General features: G+C 29.8%; 1 protein-coding gene across 1 annotated transcript in view; it reads left to right on the top strand.

The window, feature by feature from the left end:
- LOC113375499 overlaps positions 1-21,082 on the top strand; it is a 55,727-nt gene extending 34,645 nt beyond the window's left edge. Inside the window, exons 6-15 of the mRNA XM_026615430.1 lie at positions 511-610; positions 2,544-2,696; positions 3,521-3,660; positions 6,650-6,771; positions 7,077-7,174; positions 8,176-8,344; positions 17,050-17,159; positions 17,459-17,611; positions 18,870-19,521; positions 19,854-21,082. Coding sequence (XP_026471215.1) covers positions 511-610; positions 2,544-2,696; positions 3,521-3,660; positions 6,650-6,771; positions 7,077-7,174; positions 8,176-8,344; positions 17,050-17,159; positions 17,459-17,611; positions 18,870-19,521; positions 19,854-21,082 — 2,926 coding nt within the window. The remainder of the gene's footprint in view (positions 1-510; positions 611-2,543; positions 2,697-3,520; positions 3,661-6,649; positions 6,772-7,076; positions 7,175-8,175; positions 8,345-17,049; positions 17,160-17,458; positions 17,612-18,869; positions 19,522-19,853) is intronic.
- Positions 21,083-27,227: the final 6,145 nt, after the last annotated feature.

Genomic DNA, 27,227 nt, shown 5'->3' with positions numbered 1-27,227 from the left:
CGGATCATATTCTATATGCTATATCATATTCAGGGTTTCATTCCCCAGCCAACTTTGGTATAATGAAATTGAGTCTAAATCCGTAACGAGTTGCAGAAAATTAACATTACAGAAATATATCCTTAGGAATTATAACTATTTAATTAGCTTTTGTTAATTTCTATTTGTGTTTTTTTATTTATTTTATTGATATAGTGACTTTATTAATATTCACAAATTTTATATGGGTAACGATTTCCAAACATAACTAATAACTCATTTTAATTATTATTCCGATAATAGGATAGTAAAATAAAATTTCAAGCCATTGTGCAATAATTTTCTTTAATGTTTTTCAAAAATTAAATATTGAATAATTTGCTTTGAAATGACTTTTGACCTCATATTTTAAAGATCACTTTCTAATTTAAAATCTGGCTTGAACTTAGTAAATATATTTTCCTTTAAATGTTTTGTGGGCATTTGGCTCCGGGTTTTTGAGTACCATTTTTAAAATCGTTTTATTTCCAGACAAGCGGAAAGGGAGCGGCGTTCTGCTTATGCCACGAAAAAGTTAGAGGAACGTATGCAAAAGCAACAAGCTAATGCCATGGAAGCTGCCAAATTACAAGTAAGCATTTTCTAACCTCCCGAAGGAGATGTTTGTTTTTGTCAGAAAATTCCATTTTATTTATAAACCTTTTATGGTTTCTTGATGTTTCGAGTCAATCTAAATCGTTTAAGACCAAATTTGGAAAAAATATGTTTATGTGTATGTGAACCAATTTCTAAACATTCGTATTAATTTTAGTAATTCAAAAAAACTTTTTGAAAGATGTTGGCTGAAAATCGTACTGATCAGTTTTTGGTAAAGATCGGTCGAGCAGTTTCTTCGTAATTAAATGTATTAACAATTTTTTGGCGTTTTCAATGAAACTTAACATGACGATAGAAGTAATGATCAAAACAAACATTCTAAAATGTTAGAGCACTAAAATAGTAGTTTAGAGATTTATTAAAGTTCTGAAAAAAGGCTACGCTTTTGAGACACACAAGCGCGTGTTAACCCTTTAAGGACGAGCGCCTCATATATGCGTTTCACAAATTGGTGAATCATCAAATTGGCCGAAGAACTCATATATGCGTTTGGAGAAGGCAGTTGTTAAAGCCGAGAAACGCATATATGCGTCACACCTAAATGTTAATAAGCAAAACTGAATAGTTAATGAACAAATTTTATTTACGATGTAAGGAATATGTGTATATAAATATAATATATATGTCCAGGGATGCTAGAACTTGAGTTAGAGTGCCAGAAATATGCATTGGCAATAATTAAATGATTAAGGCGGCAGGATCTCGTCACCACTGTACGGTTTACTTCAAACCGTTCCGTCCCCAAAGGGTTAATTTAGTACAATTACAGATAGATTATAAGTTTGTTTGAATAATATCAATTAGAAATCTTACTCATTACTTTTTCTGTATGTTCTTATTAATTAATTCTATTGTTTACAACCATGGAGATGTTTATACAACTTTCTTCAAACCATTCATTAGTAAATAATTTGGTCTCAAAATATATGCAACAAAACAACAATTGCTTGCATAAAAAGTAAAATACAATAACGGTCACACTGCGCAATATTATTATGCCACACTGCATAATAAACTAACACTTCATTTTAATACATGCCTATACCTAGTGTCAACAAAGTATCGAAAATTGTTTCATAAAACTCAAAATAATTGCTGAATCATTAATATTTTTTGTCGTCGTTAAAATGGTAGTCATGAACACATGCATACAATTAATTCAATCGTCAAAAGTACTTATTTAAGGTCTTTAAAAAGATCGTCTTTAGCTCTCTCGGCGATTTTTTCTTAGGGGCAACTATTGACCCAAAACGACAAGTCTTGCGCCTGACAAGTGGCAATTTAAGGTTTGGGATTAGAAATGATTTATAAGGAGATAGATCTGGTAAATACGCTTGTTGTCTTAGACACAATCAATTGAATTATGAAATGACATAAAACTTTCATTTAATATTTTTTATTTACCGTAAAACCATCTAGAACGATTTCTGAGTGCACAACCCTACCATAATTGACTTAGGCGACTATTTGATCCATTGAAGAAGTTGATGCACGATCAGATCTTCCACGACTTCTCGGCCAACGACTTACAGCACGCATGAGCCAGGATTTTTGATAGAGGACAGTCGTCATTATATAATTTTCAATAATTCGGCTAATAAAATTCCGTTCAAAACACGAAATTTAAAAGTATTTGTTGTTTAGTTTTGCTCACTACAAAAATCGCCAAACACGGCTGTAGTTAACCTAATTGAATAAAAATAACAAAATAATTGGCCGTTGGCAATCAAACTTTAAACAAATATTAGGAACAGTTGTGCCAGCATCTCAGCGAAAATAAATAACATATGCTCGGCAGCCTCCTTTTAAATCAGCAATTACCGGTATTTAGTTGACAGTATATATTTGTAATTTAATTAAGAAATTAGTGCCACTCCTCATTCGATAATCTATATATTATTTTATAGACATTAAAAATAGCCCGAATGCAACTAATGTCCAGCGAGATACAAAGACAACGTGAAGTTGATAACAAAATAAGAAGAAGAGAAAGAGAATTTCGTTACCGACAAAAGAAGAAAGAAGAGTTGAAGGAAAAGAAATTCTGGGAACAGATGAGGGTGAGATTTTTTAGAATTTCAGTAGTATCTTCGGAAGAAATGTAAATAATGCTAATGCCGTTTATTGCATAATAAATAACTGATGAATCGGTATGTAGGCTAAGATTCCTTCAGTCGTATCCCGGCTAATTTCGTTCGATAATTTTAAATTACATTATCTGATATCGCTAACTATTATTTAGTTGAGTGCAAAGCTTTACAATTAGAATGTTGCCAGACTTTGTAAAATAAAAATAGTGAAGGCTTTTTATAGAAGTTCTACTTATATTTTTGGCTCAATAGTGAATTATATTATAACAAGATCCTGACATTTTTTTCTTGCCAATGATAGAATTAAATGGTAGTAGACTTGTGCAAAATTCCTTGCTCGTAAGGGTTTCATAGAGAACTTTTTGTGTTTTGTTTTTGATAAATACGAGTTTAATCTTACTTCTAATTTAATTCGTTTGGTTATAAAGAACACTTACGCGAATTTAAATGTAAAATACCATGACATCAGTCACAATATTAGTGTTTCCCATTGCTCAATTTGGAAATGACCAAGTTTTGGTGCGACGAATAAAAGCTGTATAACTATATTCATTAACAGTTTTATCTCCATTCTTAGAATTCTTAATCATTTTATAGGTACAATTTTACTGTTTTAGATTTTATTTCAATGATCAGGTTCGACATGATATCCTTTTTAGTTGTGTGTACAACTATGCTCCTTAATCGTACCGAAAGCACGTTCTTGAAAAATGTAAACGTATATGTTAAAAATAAGTCAACTAAATGAAGATTCAATTGACGAAGTTATATATTTATGATTTGATTAATTTTAGAATAATGCACGTTGGGACACACTGATTGAACGGCAAATCAACAGAATGGAGTATGAAAAACGGTTGTTAGAAAAGCAAAAAATAATGTTTGACTTTAATGTCAAAGTTCGAAAAAGGATGGTTGCTGCTCAACGAAGATGGTATGTACACAATGACTAATTGTATTATTCCTTTTTAGTATTATTTTCTGAAATTTATATTACTTTTGCTTTATGGATTTATTGGGTAAATTATTGGGATTTATATGTTAATTTATACATTTTAGATATAGTTGTTGGAATTAATTCGTAGCATTTTTCGTGATTTATTATGGACTAGCTGTACCCGTTCACGCTTTGCCGTGATTTAGTTTAAATTAAAAAGTTGAACAAAGATGTGTATTTGTTGCATTTAGTTTAACCTTACTACTATCTGTTCAACAATTTACCTATTCAACAATTTGTCTACTAATTTACCTATCAACCTGTTTATCAATCTATCATTTTACCGGCCTACAAATTTACCTGTCACCCCGTTCTACATGTCTACCCCTTAACTTTTCAACCTGTTTATTTGTCTACATATTCGTCTATCTACCAGTTTTTTTCTGTACCACTTTAAATATCCTCCAATTTACCTGTCCACCAGTTTACCTTTATAAATTCTCTAATTTACCTTATTCATTTACGCATTATAAAAAAAATTAAGCTCAAATTGATTCTACGTTTTAGTTAGAAAACGTTTGTATGTGAAAAAGAAAAGGGCTGTTTTTAGGGTTTTCCCGGCAATTATTCTATTTTTTCTCGCTGTAAGAACCATCCTTGGACTTCAATAAACATTTTAAAAAAGAATTCGCCAAATTGGTCTAGGCGTTGTTGAGTTATGCGCTTACCAACACATTTTGCGATTCATTTTTATATTATACTAGCTGACCCGACAGACTTCGTCCTGTCAAAAAAATTTACCAAATTGGTTCTGATTGCTCTGTTGATCTTTCAAGGTTCTGTCTAAAGCATCAAAAAAATTTTATGTGTCATTGTGCATTCGTCCCAAACAATCAATTGATATTGCTGCAAAACCTTAGCCATTGCAGAGTTTTTCGAAATGTTGCAAGTTGGAATTTCATTGCTTTGCATATTTAATGGCAATTTTAGTGCTGAATGGGCTGTTCGACCACCTTCGAGTAAAGTTGCTGCGATTCCCGATAAAGCGAGTGCAAGTGCAATTTTGTTTTGTGAGCAAATTATTGCTAATACTAATAAAATCAAAAAAGTTTTTCCTGTACCACCAGGCGCATCTAAGAAGTAAATCCCTTCAGTTCCATCATTTGTTACTTTCATAAGAATATCAAATACATACCTCTGTTGTTCATTCAACAGTGGAAGATTTGTTTCGATTAATTCTTTCAACTTGTTGAAATCATACAGTTTTTCTCGATGCAACTCTTAGTTAAAAGCGTCAAAGGAATGATGTTGGGCCACGTACATTGACTAATAGCAGTCGTAAATAAAAACATTCACCATGGCTTGAATGTACTGAATAAATTCGATCAATCGCATCAGTGGAATATACATCTGTGTATCCTGGTATTGGTTTTCCTTGTTTTCTTCGTATAACTTTGATTCCAAGTATAATATTTTGGCGTTTCAGAATATAGCAGAGTTTGTGCAAAATTATCGTTTTGACATGTCTCAAAAAAACTTGTAATGGAGTAGATGGTGGCTGAGCAACTCTTTGACCTGCGTTCACTGCTGTAAAGTACACCTTTTGCTCATTTTTTAAGTGCACAGCTAAGTGAATAACAGAAAGGTGTCTCTCATGAATTGGAAAAGAAAATATTCGCCAAATTGCTTCATTACGACTAACATAGCGGCTCATTTGTGTCATGTTCTTGTGCAGTACGATTAGATCGGTCATTAGCTTGGTTTGTAGCATTTCGTGTTCTTCTACTTAGATTTCCTCGTGTTATAGAAGGCAATATTAAAATATTGTGTCACATGCAATAACTTTTTATTCATAGGTAGATAACAAAACACTACAAACAAAACAAAAGCACACTAAGTAGAGTATAACAGAAAACGCACGAAAAACACCACCGGCAAAAGCGGCAAATGGACATTGACATTGATTTTTTTAATCTTATATGACTTGAAGTCAAATTCTTTAACGACATACCAATTTTATCGCCTGCCGAAAGTAAAACAAAAGAAATAATATCGAGAAGCCGACTACGATTATTTATTAGTTAGGAAAGGGCTGTTTTTAGGGTTTACCCGACGATTATTCGAATTTTTCTCGCCGTAAGAACCATCCTTGGACATCAACGAACATTTTAAAAAAAGAATTGGCCAGATTGGTTCAGGGGTTGTTGAGTTATGCGCTTACCAACACATTCTGCGATCCATTTTTATATATAAGATTAGTATCATTACAATAGCGATATTCAAAGTATTGTTCATCGTTCATTATTATTTTTCTTGTCGCCCGAGCCAAATTTCCATTTTTGACCCGCGAAAACCACTTTCTGCATCTTTGCTCAGTCACTAAATTATGATGTTTTTCTGCGGCACTTTTCATCATATTTAGAATAGTGAATTAACACTCCCCGCAAAATCGATTTTTCAGGCACAAACATCGACATGTTTATTAGAGTAGAGCGGTGCTATCTCAAAAACAAGTTAAGAATTTTTTAGCAACAGTATTTGAAAGTAGAAGGAAAAAGATGCATAATCATCGATCACCTTGGTTATTTTGCCGACGCTATCAGAAGCAAACGGCAGTTTTAAAATCCATATCAAAAATATTTTTCTTCGTTGTTAATTTTTTAGGCTGTGGGCTCTTGTTCAGTTTGCGAGACCTTAAGTTGTTTTAATTTATTTATCACTCCGCTGGTAAATATTGCTGACAAAATACCAAATTAAGGTTCACAGTGTTATCTCTGTAAGAAAATGTAGTCAATTTATATTTAGTATTGGTTGAATAATGTAGCTATTATTTCGTAAAATCCCTTTAAAATTAGAAATGAGACATTGGGTGTGTTTGCCCTCTGACCGTCTCATTTTAACCCGTCTATGGGGTAAAAAGAACCAGGTGATAAAGACCTAATAATATATTATAATACTATATATTATTTTATAATATTCCCTTTAGGTTCGACAGGAAATTTGCACGAAACCGCCGTAAAACTTGTCTGTGCACAGACGATGAAAAAAAGAAAAAGAAAAAGAAAGGTTCTAGAAGTCAAAAGGATAGTGATTATAAAGATGATTATAGTAAGAATTACTGCAAGTAATTTAATTTAATCTTAAACTATATAACTCTCATTCAATGCAATTGAAGGCAATTATTTTATTGCTTAATATTAGTAATTTTTTAAGATTTTAGTTTGCACATAGTAAAATTGAATCAGTCTAAGATTTTTATAGATATCTTTGTTCATATTTTCATAGAAACTATTTTATTGTTATAAACTGAATTTGTTATAAATTTACAGATCAACTATAATAACTATTCGTATATGCGTATCTAAATTGAAGCCTAATTTTTAGTTTAATTATTTTCTATGCATTTTCATAAGGCTACGAAGATGAAAGCGATTTCGAGTATACACCTTACACTGGAGGAGATAACGATGATGACGATGACAATTTCAAAAAAAGTAAAAAAAGCTCTGAGGTATTTGTTTTTTTTTTCAGATTTCTCATATAATTAAATTGAGGAAATAAACAAACTAGGATTAATTATAATCGTTACATACATAAATATTTTCGCGCTTTAATTAGTGCACTTACAAATATATCAAAAATGCTGAAATTTGATTATTAAATTATTAATTTATGAAACTCAAAATTCAACTGATTTATAGCTTCTGCATAGCTTTCATACGATCTGTATACTCTAATATACTAATAAATTAACATTTTTATATGTTTTTTTTACTAACTTATGAAAACAAAACCTTATAATCATCGTTCTGCATCATTATCTGATTGTGAAATTCTACCTGTAAAATAATTTTATCACTTTCAATTTGCATGCATATTATATCCATGAATTAGACTACCATATGCAAACACAATAATTATAAATAATTTAAATATTAGGTCACCTATTATTTTTATTTTATTTATTAAAGCATTTTTGCAATATGTGTTTTAATATGTTTAACAGAGTATTAAGTATTTTATATAATTCACTAGAATATAATATGCATCCCACTTTACTTCATTGATAATTTTTTTTACTTAAATATATATACTTTTTTAAATTAAATTAAATATATTTAAATTAAATTAAATATATATATATATAATTTTTTTTACTTAAATATATATACTAAAATATCAAGTTTATGAAGTGGGTTAAATAAATGTTTGATATAAAATGATGATAACATGAATAAATCAATTAAAAGGCTAATTTAACAATTCGGTTTTTTTACTTACGAACTTGTAACTTTGAGAAACTTTTTAATGATGTACCTACTTATTGATATGCTTATGAAATAACATTAACAGTTTTAAATCGATCATAAATTCCAAATTCATTCTAAAATTGGTGTGATATTATTTGAACAAGTAATTAAAAAATGAAAGTTTGAACTGGTCATTATAATTTTTACTCAAATATATGCGAATTATATTAAAAATGTTATTTTTTTAATTTATATAATCTAGGAGGATGAGGAAAGAGCAATTGAAGAACGTGAAGAGGTAGTCCTGTCTGTCATTGGAGTTTACGTTAAACACAATGTTAATCGATTATTGCGAGATGTCCAGGCCAAACAGACTCAGCTCCTGCAAGGTCCTACCAAAATGTGCAACGACAATTTTTCTGGATTTGATGGTATTTAGTTTAATAATTACTATTTCTCACTATCACCATACCAAGATTACCAAATATCATCAGAATCATCGATATTTTTTTAAACAATCAATAACGAAGAAATGGCCTGGCCGATCTTTGTCCAAAACTAATCAGCACGATTCGTAAATGATTCTTTTCGAATAGTATTTGAATTTTCAAAACCAAACAGAATTTTTGGCTTAAACGCGGCCTAATAATTTTGCAATTTTAAATAAATGCTTCTCATCGTCCTCAACGAGATACATTAAAGTATTGCTTTTCAATTTTTAAAATTGGTTCAGCCGTTTCTGACAAAACGTCGACAAGTCAAAAATAAGCTCACATACACACAGCCTTACATACACACACAAATTTTTTTCATATTTGGTCTCATTTGATTCAGAATTACTTGAAATGTCAAGAAAACCTAAAATTGGCAAATCATCATACAATAATTAGCGTTTATTAAGACATTGGCGTGCTAATTTTGTAGCTACTATTTTTTGATAATTTCTTGTTATTAAAATATTAAACCAAATTTAAATAGTTTTTTGAAACATGCATAAATGATATTAAAAATTTAAATCAATTTATCAAATTGTGACACAAATTCAAGATTCTACCATTTAATATATATATATATATATATATATATATATATATATTTTGTATGATTCTGAATTTGATGTTGACATATGTATTAACAAAGTCTAATAATCGGGCATAACATCAATAAAAAACATGAATTTCTTTCAAAAATTTATTTTAAATCCATACGTTTCGGCTATAATCCTAGCCTTCATTCAGTGGAAACTAAAAATAAAATTAAAAACTAAAACAATTGAATTGGAGTGAAAAGAAAAAATAAAATAGTAATTAGTACTTACAATTAGTTGATCTTAGTGTTAATTTGGAAAACTTTAGTAATCCATGGTATTAGGATATGGTAATGCACTACACTATGTATTATAAACATTAACTTGAAATTACACAATATTTTCACAAAATACTGATTTGAAAAAATCACAAATGGATAGTGTGTTATTCGTAGACTGGTTGAAGATGTAATGGAGAAAGACATTTTTCTAAAAAATATTTTTACCAAGATTCTGCACATGTGTGGAACGAATTGTAAAACCTTCGCGCGAACGCTTTTATTGTTTTGTAAGAAATTTGGAAATGTTATCTAAATAGAAGAGATTTGTGTCGCACAGCGTGTTGAGTTCATTCCGTTTATTTATTGTCTTATTGTTATAAATAGTTAAAAAAGATCCCTCTATAATTCTTCGTTTAAATAAATTTTGTTCAAATTGTAGTACAGTCGGATTAGAAAAGTCCATATTGTGTTTTAAAGTGTATATATGGTCTGCAAGAACTGTTTTGAATTGTTTGGGGTTTTTTGAATTGTTTTTATGTTGTTGTAACCGTTTATTGAGGTTCTGGCTAGTTTCTCCTATGTAAATTAAATTACAGTCTAAACAATTGATTTGATAGACGAGATTTCTGAGTCGTTCAATATTAAATGGGGTTTTTGTCTTGGTAAAAATAGTGCTAGTAGTTGTACTAAAATTGGTTACAAGTCGAAGTCCAGATTTATAAAAAAGTTTTTTCCAAGGAACATACAATTCTTTAATGTATGGCAAACATATTACACCAGAATGAGTTTCTGAGTCAGGTAAATCGTTATGTACTGTGCAATTGTCCATTTTATTCAAAAGGTACGTTCGTCTGTTACTAGTTACGGAATTTATAAGTTTTAGGGGATAAGAGTTATCTGTTAAAATTTTTGTAATTAATTTGATGTTGTTGTCCCAAAATGTTTTGTCCGATAGAAGTATTGCGTGGTCCGTTAGATTTATTATAGTACCTATTTTCATTTTGAGTGGATGATAAGAAAAGTAATTAAGGTAGCGTCCGGAATTAGTCGGTTTTTGGTACCAATTTGTTATTAGTTTGTTATCTGTAGTACGTATAAGTTTTATGTCTAAGAAACTGATCGAGTTCATTGTAAATTTTAATTTTTTATTGACGTTATTAAATTGATCAATTATCATAGTGACATCATCACTAGGGATACAAGTGATAATGTCATCTACATAACGGTAATAAAAAATATGTTTATTGTAATTTTTGAAAATTGTATTTTCAAGGAGTTGTAAGGATATTTCTGCTAGAGATGGACTTGCTGGGGACCCCATTGGCGCCCCAAAAATTTGATAATAGAAAGAGCCATTGAATTCAAAATAAGTATTAGAGACAATGAACTTGACGGTTTCCCTGAACCAGTGTAAAGATAAAGAAGTCAACGGGGAAATTTCATTCCATCGGATTGTTATTGCGTCTAAAATAAGGTCTAGAGGTACATTAGTAAAAAGTGAGACTACGTCTAAGCTAATTAGTTTGTAGTTGTCTGGTATATAATTTATCTTGTGTTTTAAGTCAGTAACGAGTTCATAAGAATTTTTTATGTAGTGTGGTGATTGTTTTGTTATTGTAGTTAAAATGTTACTTATGTATTTTGAGAGTTTATATAGGGGAGTATTAATGTCGGAAACTATTGGTCTAAGAGGTAAATTATTTTTGTGGACTTTGGGAAGGCCATAAAGTCTGGGAAAATATGGGTGTAAATTTTTCAGGTCAGAAGTTATCTCTTTTGTTAGTTGTTTGTTTGTTGTAAGTTTGTCTAAAAATTTATGGCACGTGCGGTTTATGTAGTCAGTTGGATCGTTATTGGTAATTTTGTAAGTATTAGTGTCAAGTAATAATTCAGATATTTTATTTATATAGTCTTGCTTGTCTATGATAACAGTGATGTTGCCTTTATCCGCTTTAGTGACCACTATATCCGGATGATTTTTGAGAAATATTTTGCATGCTTTAAGGTCTCTAAGAATATTATCGTAAGTTGTATTTTTAGTATTGAAGGAATTAATATGTTGGATGAATTTTTTACAAAAAAGATTTCTAGTGTGAATTTTAGTTTTCGGATCTTTAATTTGTTGTAAACCGTATTCTAAATTACTAAGCAATTTAATAAAGTTAAAATTACGACAAGTAGCAGGAACTGAAAAATTGGATCCTAAAGCGAATATGTACAATAGTCTGTCTGGTATGTCGATAGAAGAATAATTTTTTAACCATTTATCAATAATATTTTTATCTAAAATTATTTTGTTATTTTCTAATTTGTTTTGTAATAGTTTATTAAATTTGTTAGTATACGAAAGTTTCAAACTATTGAACTGTTTGTTGTTTCTAATTGTTTCTAAATATAAAAAGTTTTCAAAAATATCGATTTCTACTGTGCGACACAACCAATTTGTGATTTTTTCAATCGTGTTTCTAAAATTACAAATATTTTTGATACACCTGTTAATTGTGAGTGTAATGTATTTTAAACTAACTTTTTGTAAACTATTGTATTGGGAATTATTACTAATGAATTGGAATTTTTTAATGTCTATTTCGTAAAATTTAGGAACAATTTTTTCTTTGCGACATCTTAATAAGAACACTTGTTTGTTGAAATTTATGATAAGTTTAGAATTGAGCTTAGAAATTTTTTTAAATTGTGAAAAAATGTAAAACCCGTAATTGCGCCTAATAAATTCAAAAAATGACAGGTTGTGATCTGCAAAATGATTTTGCTTTCCTTGTAATCTCCAATTGTTGTGCTGTAGAGTGACCATTTTCCTATTATAATGACGTAGTGGTTCCATGGATAATAATTGTGTAGTTGGAATTTTAGTATTAACAGGTGTATCAAAAATATTTGTAATTTTAGAAACACGATTGAAAAAATCACAAATTGGTTGTGTCGCACAGTAGAAATCGATATTTTTGAAAACTTTTTATATTTAGAAACAATTAGAAACAACAAACAGTTCAATAGTTTGAAACTTTCGTATACTAACAAATTTAATAAACTATTACAAAACAAATTAGAAAATAACAAAATAATTTTAGATAAAAATATTATTGATAAATGGTTAAAAAATTATTCTTCTATCGACATACCAGACAGACTATTGTACATATTCGCTTTAGGATCCAATTTTTCAGTTCCTGCTACTTGTCGTAATTTTAACTTTATTAAATTGCTTAGTAATTTAGAATATGGTTTACAACAAATTAAAGATCCGAAAACTAAAATTCACACTAGAAATCTTTTTTGTAAAAAATTCATCCAACATATTAATTCCTTCAATACTAAAAATACAACTTACGATAATATTCTTAGAGACCTTAAAGCATGCAAAATATTTCTCAAAAATCATCCGGATATAGTGGTCACTAAAGCGGATAAAGGCAACATCACTGTTATCATAGACAAGCAAGACTATATAAATAAAATATCTGAATTATTACTTGACACTAATACTTACAAAATTACCAATAACGATCCAACTGACTACATAAACCGCACGTGCCATAAATTTTTAGACAAACTTACAACAAACAAACAACTAACAAAAGAGATAACTTCTGACCTGAAAAATTTACACCCATATTTTCCCAGACTTTATGGCCTTCCCAAAGTCCACAAAAATAATTTACCTCTTAGACCAATAGTTTCCGACATTAATACTCCCCTATATAAACTCTCAAAATACATAAGTAACATTTTAACTACAATAACAAAACAATCACCACACTACATAAAAAATTCTTATGAACTCGTTACTGACTTAAAACACAAGATAAATTATATACCAGACAACTACAAACTAATTAGCTTAGACGTAGTCTCACTTTTTACTAATGTACCTCTAGACCTTATTTTAGACGCAATAACAATCCGATGGAATGAAATTTCCCCGTTGACTTCTTTATCTTTACACTGGTTCAGGGAAACCGTCAAGTTCATTGTCTCTAATACTTATTTTGAATTCAATGGCTCTTTCTATTATCAAATTTTTGGGGCGCCAATGGGGTCCCCAGCAAGTCCATCTCTAGCAGAAATATCCTTACAACTCCTTGAAAATACAATTTTCAAAAATTACAATAAACATATTTTTTATTACCGTTATGTAGATGACATTATCACTTGTATCCCTAGTGATGATGTCACTATGATAATTGATCAATTTAATAACGTCAATAAAAAATTAAAATTTACAATGAACTCGATCAGTTTCTTAGACATAAAACTTATACGTACTACAGATAACAAACTAATAACAAATTGGTACCAAAAACCGACTAATTCCGGACGCTACCTTAATTACTTTTCTTATCATCCACTCAAAATGAAAATAGGTACTATAATAAATCTAACGGACCACGCAATACTTCTATCGGACAAAACATTTTGGGACAACAACATCAAATTAATTACAAAAATTTTAACAGATAACTCTTATCCCCTAAAACTTATAAATTCCGTAACTAGTAACAGACGAACGTACCTTTTGAATAAAATGGACAATTGCACAGTACATAACGATTTACCTGACTCAGAAACTCATTCTGGTGTAATATGTTTGCCATACATTAAAGAATTGTATGTTCCTTGGAAAAAACTTTTTTATAAATCTGGACTTCGACTTGTAACCAATTTTAGTACAACTACTAGCACTATTTTTACCAAGACAAAAACCCCATTTAATATTGAACGACTCAGAAATCTCGTCTATCAAATAAATTGTTTAGACTGTAATTTAATTTACATAGGAGAAACTAGCCAGAACCTCAATAAACGGTTACAACAACATAAAAACAATTCAAAAAACCCCAAACAATTCAAAACAGTTCTTGCAGACCATATATACACTTTAAAACACAATATGGACTTTTCTAATCCGACTGTACTACAATTTGAACAAAATTTATTTAAACGAAGAATTATAGAGGGATCTTTTTTAACTATTTATAACAATAAGACAATAAATAAACGGAATGAACTCAACACGCTGTGCGACACAAATCTCTTCTATTTAGATAACATTTCCAAATTTCTTACAAAACAATAAAAGCGTTCGCGCGAAGGTTTTACAATTCGTTCCACACATGTGCAGAATCTTGATAAAAATATTTTTTAGAAAAATGTCTTTCTCCATTACATCTTCAACCAGTCTACGAATAACACACTATCCATTTGTGATTTTTTCAAATCAGTATTTTGTGAAAATATTGTGTAATTTCAAGTTAATGTTTATAATACATAGTGTAGTGCATTACCATATCCTAATACCATGGATTACTAAAGTTTTCCAAATTAACACTAAGATCAACTAATTGTAAGTACTAATTACTATTTTATTTTTTCTTTTCACTCCAATTCAATTGTTTTAGTTTTTAATTTTATTTTTAGTTTCCACTGAATGAAGGCTAGGATTATAGCCGAAACGTATGGATTTAAAATAAATTTTTGAAAGAAATTCATGTTTTTTATTGATGTTATGCCCGATTATTAGACTTTGTTAATATATATATATATATATATATATGTATATAAAATAAACAGTTATTTGGATTTTGAAGATTTAATGAACGATAATACTATAATAACATTGTAGAAATAAATGGCAAAAATGACAAAATAACACTTATCATTGTTTGACATTAAAAATATTTGGACTGTCATCTGCTAGAAATGTCAATTTACTTGAAATTTGAATTTAGCTGAAATTATGAGCCTAGATAATATTGGACTAATAATATACAAGAAAAATGTAATATCTACATTATTATTGTCAAAAAGCACCTGAGATGTGCCAGAAATTAAAATAATATAAGATACAGTCAACAGTTTATATTTGGCAGATGAAATTATATAAATCAGTTTAATAAATAATACAATAAGTCCAAAATTGCATATACATTATTTTTTAAACTTATGCATGTCATAATTTGGTTTACTTTACTAAATTATTTACCAAATAATACAAAAATATATTTCTACTTATTAAAGAAATCATTTAGAATTTTGTTTTATGTGTCAATCATTTGGTTGACATTCGATATCGAATATTTAGCAAGTTGATTTTAAAGAGCGCTCATATGAATTAGATTTTACAAATTAATTCACCTAAGATTTGAACATAAACAATAATCTTTATTAAAATATTAGTAACAAAAATGTACTTTAAAAATTATAATTGCCAAAAAGCAACTGATATATTGTACGAGCTTTATAAATTATTGACTAAATTATTGTTGCAATTATGTGGTATGGTAAAATGAAGTGTGATATTGTTCTTTTACCGCAGATACTATTTTATTTTTTTCTGAGTTTCTTATATTGCTTATGCTAACACCATGAATGAATCATAAAATCATGACATCAAATAGGATATTAAAAAGTATAGGATAGGATATTAAAAATTTTAATTGAATTGTAATGGTGGGTACAAGACAACGTGTGTTGGATCATCTAGTGTAATATATATATATATATATATATATATATATATATATATGTATATATATATATATATATATACAGTAGAATCCGCTTAGTATGACATCGAAGGGACGCCGAAGTCTCGTCATACTTAACCGGTCGTCATACAAAGCATACTGAAGAAAAACTTTTTAATATGTAAATTTGTTACATGTTTCAGTAATTTAAAAGAAAAGTCTATACATACAATTTAATTAAAAATAAAAATGACACATATTAAAATTCAATATAAAATAAAATTGGCATAGGGCAGGGCGGGGCACAAAGGTCCAATTTGACTTTCAGTATTTATACTGTCTAAACCCAATGAACAACCTTGCAACACATAACACACATCAAACAAGCATCTATCGAACTATTTACAGAAAAAAAATTCACATAATTCCTAATTATATAAATATAATTTTTTTACTGTTTTTTCTAAATTTGGTATCTGATGCAATTTCTTCTATTAAATTAAAGGGATTTTATGCTACATTATTGAATCAATGCAAAATATTAATAGTATATTACATTGATCTGCTATTCGTCAGAAATATTCATCAGATGAGCCGGAATAACAATTTATTTAATTAATCTCTTGTAAAATTGCTTTTTTTTAAACTTTGCTATTTTATTGCTTACACCTTTGCCAAAGTAAAGGTTCAGCTGGTGCTTTTCATCCCACTCATGTGCTGCTTATCTTCTGATAGCAAAGTCATAGGAATAAAGGTAATGGCTGGTTATGATTTTATACATTTTTTGCCCTCTATCAAATATTTTTGTTAAAAAAAATCTAATTTCATTTCTTTACGAGATATCCGTGGTGGACCATTAATAATTGGTCTACCTTACCCATAAACATACAAATGTGATTTTTTAATGTAAGTTATCAGTAATTTTTGATTCATTTCTTTACATAATTTTATTGCAAAAACAGTCCCTGGTGCTATTGTGCACAAAAGACATAGCAATTGCTTTCGTAGACTTGGCCACATCATGTAAAATCATGTAGGTCATTATAATTGGACATTGGACATTTTTTTTGCAAAAATGTGTCATTATAAGCGACATGTCAATGTAAGCGATGTCAATATATCCGACTAGACAGCTGTTTTTTCAAGGAATTTTATATGGAAACCAAACTTCCTAGTGCGATTACGTCATAATAAGCAGTTGTCAATATATCCGGGGTCATAATAATCTGATTCTAGTGTATATATATATCAAATTATTTATTTATTTATGTCTCAATCTCTTCAGTAATTTTACTTCAAATAGATTTGCAGCTTATTTTTAAATTATTTATTTCCTAAATCAGGAGAAACCTATGATCCTCAACAAGGTACCAGCACCGATAATAATAATTCTGAAAAAGGCAACAATTTTCAAATATACCGAGTGACACAATTGAAACCAATTCTGAGCAAGGTATGCTGTCAACCCAGGCCATGATATAAATGTTCTACATTTTTTGTTTGACAACTCAAAGTTGGCTTTGAATTTATAAATTCTTTTGTTTATTAAATTAAAATTTTGTGTACAATTTTATTTCATTTTATAAAAACTGTCAAGTTTTATCTGATCTTTTTAATATTTATATTTTTGTAATCTTAAAAGAAGTATTTGAAATATTAATCGACGGAATGAATTTGTTGGTACAGGTATATAATATGTTTTAGTAGATTTTTTTATTATAAAATTTTAATATGTTTTCAATTTTAAACTAGCCATTGAAGCCAGGACAGAAAAAATCTAAGACTAGCGAGAACTTTCCTCGAACTGTTTCTTTTGGTAATGTCGTTTCCGTTGGTACCGGCTCCATGTATGTTGAACCAGGCAAAGGTTTGAGAAGCACTAAAGACCGACTTCCTACCCCAGTCGTGAGTTTTTTATATATAAATAATTTTTAGTATATTTATTATATTTTACTATATTGAATAGTAGCCGGATTTTAGCAATGTGAATTATTTTATTAACATATTTTTTTATTTAATTTTAATTTGAAACCACTTAGCAATATTTAAAATATTGCTATTAATTATTAATATTAAGATAAGATACAGTATAGATAAGAAATGTCCCATGCATTATTATATAGTTAATATTCGATCTATTCATTTATATACAGTATGTTATATATAAGTAGTAGCTGTATTGAGCTAGTTTCACATTTAGGCGTATTTTGGTATAATATGTGCTTAAAATGTACTTTATTTATCAATTATTAATTATTATTATTTATTTTATTATCCACAGTGTAACAATTTATTTTTAATTGAAGTATGTTGATATTATTATAATAATTATGGGTAGTATTCCCCGAGGGCAGGTCCGTGAGTTGAGTTAAACTCCAACTCGAATCATGATTTGATTATATTCATATTTATTTATTGCATAGTATTTTTACAATATAATATCATTTTTTTTAAAAAAGTATATGCCTGATCCTTGCATAAAACTAAAATTGTAGCTTTTAGAAAATTTTCTTTAGAGGACTTTGGTTTTCTATTTTGTTATATATACTCGCAGGGCCGTTTGTAGGGTCCTCAGTGCCCGTATATCATTTTTTTTTCTTACCTTCCCTTTACATTTTGCTTATTTATTTTTTGAATTTTATGCTATTTATTCTTTTGAGCAAATCATGCCAAGAGAGAAAAGAAAATTCTAGCCCTTCATTATACATAACTCGTACTTGAGGTTGAACTTTTTTAATTTGATTTTTTCATTATTTAGATTATCTAAATTGCATCGTATACTTCTCCTAATTGATATCGTAAGAGCCGAATTGTATGTATTCATTTTTACTTTCATATCGTGTATCAGATTGTTGTTTTAAAGTTAAATTTTTAACGCATTTTAAAAGTATTTTTCAAAGATTAGTGGAAGATGCAAAGTAATTATATATTTTTCGAATGATATGGAAAAAACTATATTATAAATTTCATATACGGTAAGACCGGCCCTGCATACTCGTATATATATAATATAATATAAAATATAATTTGTACTATTAGAATTTAAGACGATAATTATGATTGCTTTATGACATTTTTTTCCAAATAATTTGAATATAAAATTAGAATAAATCGTACAAATTTATCAATTCATTTTGCATGATGTCGCATTCTACGTTTGCAGACTTCTTTAGAAACTCTTGCAGCAGCAGTTTCTTCGGTTCCGTGGAATCCTTTACTGCCAGTTCCCGATGCGTTTTTGCGCAGCTCTTCCACCAGTCATGTGCCGGCTACTCCACCGTCTTCAAGGATATCGTCAGCTTATATACCGCGCCGAAAATTATCCACGTGCCGCCGCCCCTCTTCACTGAATTTAACCAACAAGTCGTCGAAACGATTTGGAATAACTTGTTCGCCAGAAAATTTGTACGGCAGCTTGTTTGATGAAGAATATTTACGAGATAAGCAATACAGTGAGAGCAGCAGTAGTAACACTAAAGTTAATACCGATGACGAACTGTCGGGGACTGGTGATTCTTACCAATCCACGTTTAAAGCCAGTGCTAGTGAATCATGTGCGACAAGAAAAAGTTTTACACACAAAGGGCCCTTGCAGTGTCAGCGGTCCAAGAAAACTTGCCTCGACGCCGTATTGTATTCTGAAAGTTCGCACGCTGCACTAACATATGTGCTTTCTGAGGCTGAAGGGCTTCTATTAGATATCACATTAGATCGTGTCAGAAGAAAGTTAGGATCACTGGTACGTGAACGATTAGAAAATGGAATAGATATACATACCAAAAAGTTATTCAGAGATTTTGCAGGACAAAATAAAAGTAAGTTTTTTGAATATATTTTTACTATTTACGACAACCCTATATACAAAAATAATATCATGCTTTGTATTCACGTTTACACACAATGTTTAACATGTTACAAATAAGTAAAAAATAAATGTCGATTTTCAAGACCAGTTCAAGGAATGTTAAACAATATAAAGTGATGAAAAACACAAAAACAAGAATAGTTAAATTCTCAGTAATATATGATGTTAAACAATGTTTATTATATATATATATATATATATATATATATATATATATATATAATGTGTGTGTGCGTGCGCGCGTGTGTGTATGCTGAACTTTATTGGGAACATTTTTTACAGGATTTATCATGCTGAGTGCTGCCACCAACTTAAGCGACGCAATTATGCGCATGGACGCCAAAGATATACTTGATGCTGTAGAATTACGTTATGCAGCTGACGCAATTATTTATGAGATGCTTGGACCAGAAAAATGTGCGATGATAGCACGAGAATCTCGCTGGACACAGGGTAAAGATTTGATTAGTCTTTTAAATAATTCAGAAATAGAAGAATGCAAAATGCGAGAAGCTTTAGGCCGGCATAATTTAATACCCGTCGATCAAGACAAAGTTAAGTCAAAACCAGAAAAATTGCCCAATATCAAGCAGAAAGATAGAGTAAAGTCGGCTAGAGAGAAAACAAGGCAGTTTGCAAAATCTGCTCATGATACATTTAAAAGAGTTGTTAGATCTGGGAAAGATAAAACAAAAACACCTAACGTAAAAAGTGATACCAAAGAGGTGTGCAAAGAAGAGAAACGTGCTGAGGCTGAAACAGAAAGCAAAGAAAGATTTATAAATTGTTCTAAATTGGGAAACAAATCAGCAAAAGATGTTAAAATAGCAGAAAATGGCAAATATACAGGAAATGATATGTTGGAGCAAGAGAAGTCAGGTACCAATGTGTCACAACAGGAACTGGAAAAGTTGCCGAAAGCCAATAAATCGAACTGGTTTAATAAATTGTCCCGAAAGAAGTCAAAAACTTTGATCAAATCACAAGATACAAAACAACTAGAAATCGACCCACAAAGTACAAGTAGCCACCAGGAAAAACAAAAGCTATTAAAAGGAAAGGAGAAGGGAGTGGTGAAAATATCAAAATCCAAGCTTATCGAGAGTGATGCGATTAAAACTGAAAAATCTAATACGGCTAACCGCATTGATGTGCAAGATTCATTGGTTAACCTCCTCAAAATTGCCGATTACTTACCAAAAACTGGATTTGAACAGAAGGTTGCAAGAAAACAGTTGGAACTGCAGAATTCATCACGAGAGATCGAAAGAAGAATGAAAAACAAAAGTAAATTATTTCGGAAATCTGCGAATGAACCGACAAAACCAGAATGTAACAGCCCCAAAGAAAATATAAAGTCAACTGTTGATCAACAGGGAGAAGTGGTTAAAACGGGCTCTGAAATATTGAGTGAGGAATTAGTTACCGATCTAGTCAACACGGCTGTCAAGGTGAGTGGCGAAAAGAATATAGAGCTATCTGTGAATGATGATTTACATTTTATTGTTTAGAATTAAGTGTAATTATAAATAAAAAAATGTGATTGTACCGTGTTCCGTTGTACCGCGTTGTGTATTAATATTATCATTTTAAAATATATAATACTTACAGTAAAATGTATCTTCTGTTAAATTGTCATCTTCGTTCATCTTTAACCTTTAACCTGGTTTCGCCGGTTTCTTTCATGCTTAAGAATAATAAAATCAGAATGAATTATGTGATGAACCAGAAATTTTAATTGACTTACATGATTGTGTGTCTCAAATATTATTTAAGTCATCTAGATATCATCTATTGATATAGTCCACTTTTCCATTTATCGTAATGGTTTTCGTAACAATTTTCCTTAAGGGGGTATTCTAGTGTAGAGCGATGAATTTTAGGTCATTTTTAAAGTGTCGTAAAAGAAAGCAATGAATGTTTTTACTATCCATATTTTTACCACTTGTTTATTAACATTATAAAAATACAAAACAAAAATTAGAAAATAAAAAAGTTGAAAATTGTAAAAACCTGCAGCTGATAAAGTGGGTGATCTCAAAAAATTGGCACCTCAGTCCTGACATGATTTCAGCCCTCCTAGCCATCGGAAATGCAAAAAATAAAAAGATTATTAATCTACAATGATGTCGCAATCGCCCGAACTAGCGATGAGTAAAAATTTTTTTTTACAAATTGGCGACTGTTTTAAAGTAAAGTGTATTTTTACTGTTTTTTTTTGAGTTTCTCGAATTTTTTAAAAATAGTAAAACTTAGAATTTGGGGATAATCCTAGTTCGGACTATAGATAGCTTTATAAATAAAACTCTCTGAACATCTCAAGTGAATCGGTCGGTTAAAACTCGAGAAATCGTGTCAACAATACTAAAAAAGTCTCTTCTGAGAAAAACGCATTTAAAGTTTTGCGAGAAGCCAAACCAGTATGGAGACCGAGTCAGTAAAATGCCTATATTTCCGAAAATAATTCAAATTTTTAAAAACCTTCTCGTACCCATATTCTTAGATAGTTAAACTTTGAAAATATGAAATAAAAAAAAATCGATTTTTTTTAATTTCTACACTAGAATACCCCCTTAAATGTAGGATTCAAGGTTTGCCAAATGTATAATTTTAAATAAAATTCGGCTTAGAACTTTGGTTATAGTGGCTCTCATTTTTTGTGTGATCGTACATCTTTTACGTGCATTAACTATATTTCTCAGTGTATCGTATACAAAAATTATTGCTGGATCAAACTTTAAACTTCCCAAAAGGGAAGTTAATATGTTCACCAGAAAATACGCTTTCCAAATATTATGCTTTTTTGGCGCTTCAAGTGATTCTAAATTATTCGACCCTAAATTTTAAAAAAAAAATGGGTATACATGGTCATGTTTTTGACCGTTTGTCGATGATCCTCAAAAACGGCTGCACAGGTTTCAAAAATTTTAAAATCATTTGATGTTACTCGAGCTGGACCAAGGTTGATTAGTTTTGTAAGTCACTCGGGCAAGTCATTTCTTTAGTATTTACAGAAAAGTGCAGAATTATTTATCAACGTTTTTGCAAAAACTTCTCAACCGATTTCCAACCGTAATTTTTCAAAAATAAGTATGAATCTTGTATGACGATTTCATAGTTAGATCTAACATACTATACTATTATGGGCCTACGATGTGCGATTGAATTATAAAACTTTGGAATATTAAGCTTAGCATCAACCCCACGCATACTCCACTTGGTTTTTTAATACTAGTACTCTTGATTTTCGAACTTGAATCAAAATGATTAAGGGAATGATTCTGCCATAAAATAGACCAATGTTCTGGTAATGCTATGTTATGTAGCAGTTTTTATATAAAGAGGTACTAAAAACTGTCAAAATCTGAAGTGATTTCTAACCTACAAAACGCACAAATGTCCAAAAAACGATGTTATCACAACTGAATCTTTGAGATATGGCTTGACAACATACGAGTGAAGTTGCATTTTACACGTAAAACGCCTGATCGCACAGCAAATATATGGCATTTTGACAGTATTTAGTAACATTGCCATAACATTAGTCCGTTTTACGGCAGAATCGACTCATAAATTTATAGATTACGGATACAAGTGAATTGAAAGAAGATAATTGAATATTTAAACCTCAATTCATATAGATGAAGTCAATTATTTACACGTGTCGGAAAGTTCACGCAACTTGCCTTAAGGTAAGATGACACTTACAACTAGTAATTTCAAATTAGTATATAGATGTTTGTACAGATATGACATTGAATGAGTTCGGCTTGTTCGTCACGGGCTTTTTTATTTTATCATTTATGGTGTGTCTTGCATTCGAATCGGCTCTGGTTTTTCTCCCCTTAGTTTTGCTTCGACTGATGAGGGGCGGCTCAAAATATCGACCGGTTGGCAACCCTTGAACTTCTCAAATAACACATTGAAATCACTACACACGCACATTGTTGCATTATATCGTGCTGGCCACAATATGTCGATATGCACCATACCTATTACCTGTGCTAAGGTAGTATCACAGTTTATACTAATCAGGAACAGATATGAGTAAATTCTAAACAATAGTTGGTGTACATGATGTCGATTTCATAATTTATTTCGGCAATAAATTGAACTGCACTAAATATTAAACTTTGTTGTTCTGGACGTATGACACCACTAAACTTGTTGATCGATAATATAAAACATTTAATTAAAATAAAATATTATAATAAAATTAAACAAAAATACAGTAGAGGTTCTCCCTCTTACGCTTCACTTAGCTTAATTAAAATAAAACAATGAAGCTAAACAAGAGATCTTGGTATAATAGCGGCTGTTATTGTTTGCGTTATCTTTTGTATTAGATTGTAGACAAGGTCAGTAATTCATAGTAAATTCGCATAAGTTCCGATAAACGAATTTGAAATATGTAATATTTACATGATATGGGCTGTGTACGGAAATGTGTACGCATTTATTTTTAACCCTGTGTGCTGTCGAACCATTATATAAATGTATTATATTTTGTCCGATATGTGTGTGCTAATCCATACAGGCGTCATGCAATCTTATATACATATTAAAAGCATAGCAGAGCTGTCCATATAAATAATAGTTTCTGACTTGAAAACCGTATTTAAATTTTTTATTTAAATTCTATAAAAAACTATAGTTACGCAGTTCAAAAGAAACAACAAAGTGCATTTCGTTATAAAATTTGCGAATTTAACACTTTCGCTTTTTAAGATATTTCCATCATTGTCAATGAAACTGTGCTAAAAAATTCAAAATTGCGCTTCTGATAATCTAGAATTCTTAATAGTTTAACTGATAGTGATAAATGTTGAAGCAAAGGCACAACATGTCGTCCATAGATGACATCCGTACGTACAGCACATCGTACGTAGCAAATGAGGTAATATATACATTATAGTGTAGCAACAAATGTTAAAATTGATGACAAATAAATTGGTGCCTAATAATTATACAGGTACAATAAATTTAAAGTATAGTAATTAATTATTACATTAAATACTGATATTTGTTTTTTTATATTTGTCATCTATAAAATTTTAATCATTTTATGAGTACACCAAAAAAAAACAAAACTTAACCCAACAGATTACTGTAGTGAAGGGAATTTTCAATTAATCCTAGATATCATGTGATAATTAACATCATTTAAAAGTATGTGTTGCTAAGATTTAATTTACACTTTAAAATGATTTTATTTAATACAACATAACAAAAATATTAACTAGTGTATGGTATCGTGTTAGTGGGACTTTCCGTATCGTAATTAAACATTTTAAAAAGCTCACAAAACAAAAATTAGATTTTTTTGAGAGTTTTTATTTTTTTAAACATCTTTGAAAAATTGAAAAAATAGCTTTTTTGAAAATACTTATAATTGTTGAAAACTATTTTTTAAATATTGTAATTTCTTGAAAGTTTTTGATGCCCTTTCATGTCGGTTGATCCAGACTATCAAAATCTGATTTTTGCCGCCAAATGGTATTATTTTAAACTTTTTTTCGGGATCTCGGAAACCACTGCACATGTCTTTGCGAGAATTCAATCAATTCTTTATTATGTCAATACAAGTAGAATGTTTATTAAATCGTGCAAATTTAATTGCCATTTCATGCGCTGTTTGCTCCGTATCTCCGAAACGGCTGGACCAACTTTTGCCAAAAACTAAAATAAGAATAATTCAAAACGGTTAATCCGTTTTACCAAAAACGTCAACAAAAAATTGTACCATACAAACACATACATACTACATACACACATACACATACACACACATCCATTCTTTTTATTCAGAAAACAAGAAATACAAAAAATATTTTTTTTAAAAACAAGAATGTAATGTGTTCAAAAATGTTCATAAAATCATTTTGATAGTTACGTTAGTAAATTTACGAATTTGTATATCGAATATTTTATAACTCTTACTGATAATATTCGGTTAATTTTTATATTGCCGTTTCCATTATTTACGACATCCTCTGACGCATATGCTGTTTGTTTACGAAAGTCGTTATACAAGTTATTATAAAACAATGATATGAATACAGAACGAATTTCTGTTGATGTTATAATGTGCCTAATGTGTTTCTGCTACCTGTTCCTACCGTCTAATCCGACCTCATGACCGCTTCGCTTTTGTTAAATGCGAATTTAAGTCGGTGATAACAACAATATGCACTAGTAGACGTCTGTCTAGTATTAATTTCTTATGTAAATACTTAATTCTGAACGTGTTAAGATATGACGTTCAAAATGAATCATTGCATTGGATTCTTCACACGAAATAAGTATTTTATCTTAATTAAATTATAGTATTATAAAAAATATTTTTCAAGCATATTTGAGCATTCTTAATTTAAATTGTTGAAGAGATTATTTTTTACAGAGATTTAGATACATTGTATCTGTATCTATAAATTTTGATAAATACTGTCTGCGGAGTAAACAAACAGTTGACGTTTCTTTTCAAATAACATGTGCAGTGCAACAAGTACCGCACCAAACCATACCCGTTTCCAATGTACTTAAATTTTTATGTTAAAAATAGTGAGTAAGTTTATAGTTTTAATGGGTAGAAACACGGTTAATATTTCGTGTATTATAATATGAAAATATTTTATACTTTACAATAAAACATGAACATGCAATATATCTTTTTTTTAAATTTTTTTTAAAAAAAAGTTTTTATTTGCAATAACTGTTTGGAAATATATATATATATATATATATATATATATATATATATATATATATTAATTTAGAAATATGAACAAGCAACACTCTTTTTTGCACTAATTTATTAAATAATAATTTTACAAACGTTTCGACACCAGGTTTGCCTCATCATTAGTTTGTTATAATTTAAAATCTGAAATATGATAACCTAAATTAGCATTATGTGTTATCCGTTACCAGTCGTTCATTATACTGCCCCGCAATAACTTGATAAATTAGTGCAAAAAAGAATGTTGTTTGTTCATATTTCTAAATTAATATTTATCCACACAGAATACATTAGGGTGGTCCTCAATATGGATGTTTTTGAATTTTCTTGCTCCCAAAGGCTTAAATGCTTCCAAATTGGTAAAAAACAATTCTCTGAAAGTTCTCTTAACATTAACTTTAAGATAATTCACATTCTAATGAAACTTTCTATGGAAATAACTTGAATAAAATTTTATTTGTAAGTGTATTTGCTTATTTTGATCATGAATAAAATAATTACAACAACAATTTGATATATTTCATAAAATAAGTATTTAGGAAAAAGAACCAAGAAACTTTGGTTGGAGTGTGCGGACTATCTTAAAGTTAATATTAAGAGCTAACACTTTCAGAGAATTGTTTTTTATCAATTTGGAAGCTGGGTTCAAATCTCGCTATGGACAAGCTGGCATCAGACAGCAACGATGTTCATTTTTGCTTGAAAATATGATTCAAAAATATGTTTCCATTTGAAAATGAGCCTATCTCGGGCACTGCGGTGTGAAATGGCAATCGGAAATCTCTCACACTACTCTTTCATGAATCGAGTTGGATATATACACCGTAATACACCTTATGAAAACCATACAGAAGCCGTTTTGAAACATGATGCCAAAGAAGAATGCAGTAGTATCTACTTGTACCATTAATGTAAAA

The sequence above is a fragment of the Ctenocephalides felis genome, unplaced genomic scaffold (genome assembly GCF_003426905.1).
Source record: "Ctenocephalides felis isolate EL2017-DRISC unplaced genomic scaffold, ASM342690v1 CF-g0.4_SCAFFOLD_01886, whole genome shotgun sequence".
NCBI lineage: Eukaryota > Metazoa > Arthropoda > Insecta > Siphonaptera > Pulicidae > Ctenocephalides > Ctenocephalides felis.
This window is presented reverse-complemented; position numbering and strand designations above follow the sequence as displayed.